At 38.9% G+C, this 3,553-nt stretch overlaps 1 protein-coding gene across 1 annotated transcript; it reads right to left on the bottom strand.

The window, feature by feature from the left end:
* Positions 1–277: 277 nt before the first annotated feature.
* LOC137940241 (WAT1-related protein At2g39510-like) lies at positions 278–2,081 on the bottom strand. The gene is made up of 7 exons (XM_068785189.1): positions 1,909–2,081; positions 1,758–1,820; positions 1,541–1,657; positions 1,224–1,464; positions 961–1,122; positions 565–716; positions 278–479 (listed from the first exon to the last, which is right to left on the bottom strand). The coding sequence occupies exons 1-7, from the start codon at positions 2,079–2,081 to the stop codon at positions 278–280; spliced, it is 1,110 nt and encodes a 369-aa protein (XP_068641290.1).
* Positions 2,082–3,553: the final 1,472 nt, after the last annotated feature.

Below are 3,553 nucleotides of genomic sequence, written 5' to 3'. Positions count from 1 at the left end.
GGCGTCAGTGCGTTTAAGTGTTGGACAGTGCAAGCTTTTTCCAACCAAAAATTATGAGAGAAGACGCAAGATCGCACTTGCTTGCACTTCTCTCTCTCTCTCTCTCGTTTAACTTTCTTTCCTTCTCCACCTTTTATACCTTCAAGAGCTCCCAATTCAGTGACAAAAACCATCATTTATATCTTGATTAAAAAACTTAGAAATATTATAACCACAATCTCAAACAAACTAAGGAAATTTTTTGAAGAGACTGTTGCAACTTTTTAGAATGAAATGGCTAACTAGAAAGCTGATCCGGTGGACGAACAACTATGGAGACGAATTCGATGCTGTTCAGGGGTTTAGAATCAGTTTCAACCTTTGGTAACTCGAGTGATATGGGTTCCTCTTCAATTTCTGGTGTTGAAACCTTGGAGTCTTTGCTCTTTCCCCATACAACGGTATATAGACCGATCACTATAATAATTGCTCCTATTACACTGTAAAAGAGTAGAGAAAAGAAGCTTGAGATCAATTAGAAAGCAACTGATCAAGATATTTTGTTAATGAGGATTATGGCTGTACCTTCCCAAAAAGATTTGCTCTGATAAGATGAAAGAACCCAACACTGCAACTAAGATCATGCTTAAAGGACTGAAAGCTGATATAAAGACAGGTCCTCTTGTCTTCATCACCACACCTTGAACATAATAGGCAATCCCTGAGCAAACTATTCCCTGTCCCATAAGCATTAAAATGTGTTTATTTTAAGAAATTGGTTCTCATCAATCGTCACTCATATCTGGAATAATCTATTCTTGAGAAAGTGGTAATCTTATCCAAAGGCTCATGCGTCTACGCCCTGTATATATCTATCCTCACTGGATTCTAGTGGAAAATGGCATTCGAATGTGTTGCTGCTGATCACAAATCCTACTCCATGGAAGACACCAGAAAATTAATGGAGTTCTAAGTACTTACCGCATAAACTACTGTTAAGAGCTTTGCATCCCATCGGATAGACCAAACTTTCTTGTCGCCGCGCTCCATCACCAGTCCCACTACTGCACCTTCTATCGTCCCTGCTAAGCATACTAGGGCTGTAAGCGACAGTTCTGCAGGATAGCTCCTTAACGTGAAGGCCTAAATATCCAAAAACAAGATTTAATTAGCAGAAAGAGGAAGAAAGAAGCAGAGAAAAAACCTGAGAAGGCAAAAATGCTGATGAGAAATGGCTTATTTACCTGCAATATCATGAAACAAGCCCAACAGAAGCAACCTGCTGTGAGCATGAGTGAACCCTTAACCCATTCTTTTTTAACCAGCTCTCCAGGTTGAGCCCCGACATGTACTTTTCTTTTGGACCCCATTAGATCCAAGGCGGGGCCTTTGATCAGAGTCATGATCATTGCCCCTGCTACTGTAACTAGAGTACCAACCACCTTTGCCACACCGTGAGCTTTCTTCAAGTTCACTTTTTCCAATCTGCAACACCATTACCATACCAAGTCAGTACTAACAGATATATAAACAAGTATTTGAGCAAGAAGATGTGGCTTACCTGAATATACATGCCAGCAGAAAGGTTAGGGCAGGGAGGACGTTACACAAGGCCGAGGTGAAGGATGCAGACGTGTATTTAAGACCGGCGTAATATAAGTTCTGGTCCATTACAGGTCTGTGGACAACATAAGATGATTGTATTGTTAGTCTGTTTAGATAAAATATTCAAAAGGGATGCATAAAGAAAGGTCCGATGAGATCAGTTAGGAATTTACTCCAATAAACCAAGCCCCAATATCTTAAAGAAGGTGGAGAGTGACATCCTAGGCCTGACCTTTCTGTAAAATGAGGAAACACAAAACAATATTAGTTTGAGAGAGAGAGAAAGAGAGAGAGAGAGAGAGAGAGAGAGAGAGAGAGAGAGACCTCTCAAAAACAATAGCAAAAGGAGCCATGACAGCCATGGCAATAACATGGCGATACACAACGAGAACATAATGGCTCATGCCCTGATTCAATGCAATGGTTGCAATGATGTTCATGCCAGCATAACCAAACTGTAGCCATATCACAGCCAGGTAAGGTTTCGTCCTTTGCATGAACCCAATTGCACACGCCCTCATTTCACTAGAACTGAGAGTTAGCTTCAAAAACTACCCAAAAGACAAAGAAAGTGAGCTTGAGAGAATGCAACAGCGATATGCAGATCTTATATACTTGGCTTTTACGATCAAAATCCATCTAGCCAAAACCCATTTGGATTACAACTGATTGTGAATCTAGGGACTCCATTAGTCACCCATTGGATGATGGTTGCAAACCCATTTTCTCAAAAACCAAAACACGGAGCCTTCGCTGCTTGAAATTGCCTGTCAACCTCCATTGTGCAAACTCCCACTCGAGCTCTTAATTTGTTAATAAAGTTCTGCCCACTCATAGTTTGTTACTCTTCTCTCTCTAAGTGTCGCATTTGGTCTGTGAACGAATGCAGTATCGAAGGTGTTCTTGCTTTAACATGAGTATCTAAAGAAAATCATTGCAGAATTTTGTATATTTTGCTCTTAGATAGTGCGATAGAGCAACTCGCCGCCGCGAATAGGATTAGAATAAAGATGAGTTAGTGACATCGATGTCAAAAGGAAGATGAAAGAGAAGCACTGGCCAAGCTTTGCAAGTATTTGATGTTGACAATTAACAAGTAACCAATGAAGCTTGGCCAGCAACTGTGTTATAACCTTGTATTGCAACCTGCAACTTTTAAATAGCTTCTACCACCTTATTTTGGTTCTAATCTGGACTATTCCAACCCTATTATTCTACAGTATAGTTGGGGCCCTCTAATATGCCACTACCACTCATCCTGACATTAGCTACAGAGTAAACTTTGTCGCCCAATTTATTCATAAACTGTCAATTTTTCGTTGTCAACTTGATAAATGTATTCTTCACTACCCATTCACCCATCTTTTACTTTATCTAGTTCTAAGTATGCCCTGGTCCCTTACTCTCATGCTAACTGGATAGGGTGTCCTTCAATCTATAGGCCTGTTCATCAGTTTTTGCTATAATTCTTCTAATTTTCTAGTCCTTCAAGAAGCAACCTACTATTTCCCAATCCAGTATCGAAGTTGAATATAGGACCATCGTAGCAACCTATCTCGGGTTCTATGAATTCAATACATTCTACACGATTTGTACATCCCTTGTGTTAAATATCTTATTTACCATAATTATTTGAGTGTGACTTTTCTTGCAGTCTATCCAATGTATATGTATCATGCTAGAAGCAAGCACATTTAAATTGACTATCACTTCATTTGAACTTATCACTATTCGGATTTTCAATAGCTCTAAAAAAATTGCATTTTCAAACTTAAAATTTGAATAGCAACACTTCATTTGAACTTATCACTATTCGAATTTTCAATAGCTATAAAAAAAATGCATTTTCAAACTTAAAATTTGAATAGCAACGTACTTCTAATATGAACTTTGATTCTTTCGATGTTGATATCTCTCTGTGGAAACAATGGGTTGGGAAACAGTTTACTGGGTTAGAAAATAAAGTCAA

This window comes from Aristolochia californica, unplaced genomic scaffold, assembly GCF_029961685.1.
Source record: "Aristolochia californica isolate CCGP_79_NKW_82.1479 unplaced genomic scaffold, dmAriCali1.0.hap1 SCAF_9, whole genome shotgun sequence".
Lineage (NCBI taxonomy): Eukaryota > Viridiplantae > Streptophyta > Magnoliopsida > Piperales > Aristolochiaceae > Aristolochia > Aristolochia californica.
This window is presented reverse-complemented; position numbering and strand designations above follow the sequence as displayed.

Bases quoted from the DNA above. Each gene is read 5' to 3' on its own strand.
- LOC137940241 (XM_068785189.1), bottom strand. From the start codon at position 2,081: ATGCAAAGGACGAAACCTTACCTGGCTGTGATATGGCTACAGTTTGGT. The intron at 1,465-1,540 runs GTAAGCCACATC...ATGGTGTTGCAG, and splicing joins CTGCTGGCATGTATATTCAG to ATTGGAAAAAGTGAACTTGA. The intron at 1,123-1,223 runs GTAAATAAGCCA...TTGGATATTTAG, and splicing joins CTTGTTTCATGATATTGCAG to GCCTTCACGTTAAGGAGCTA.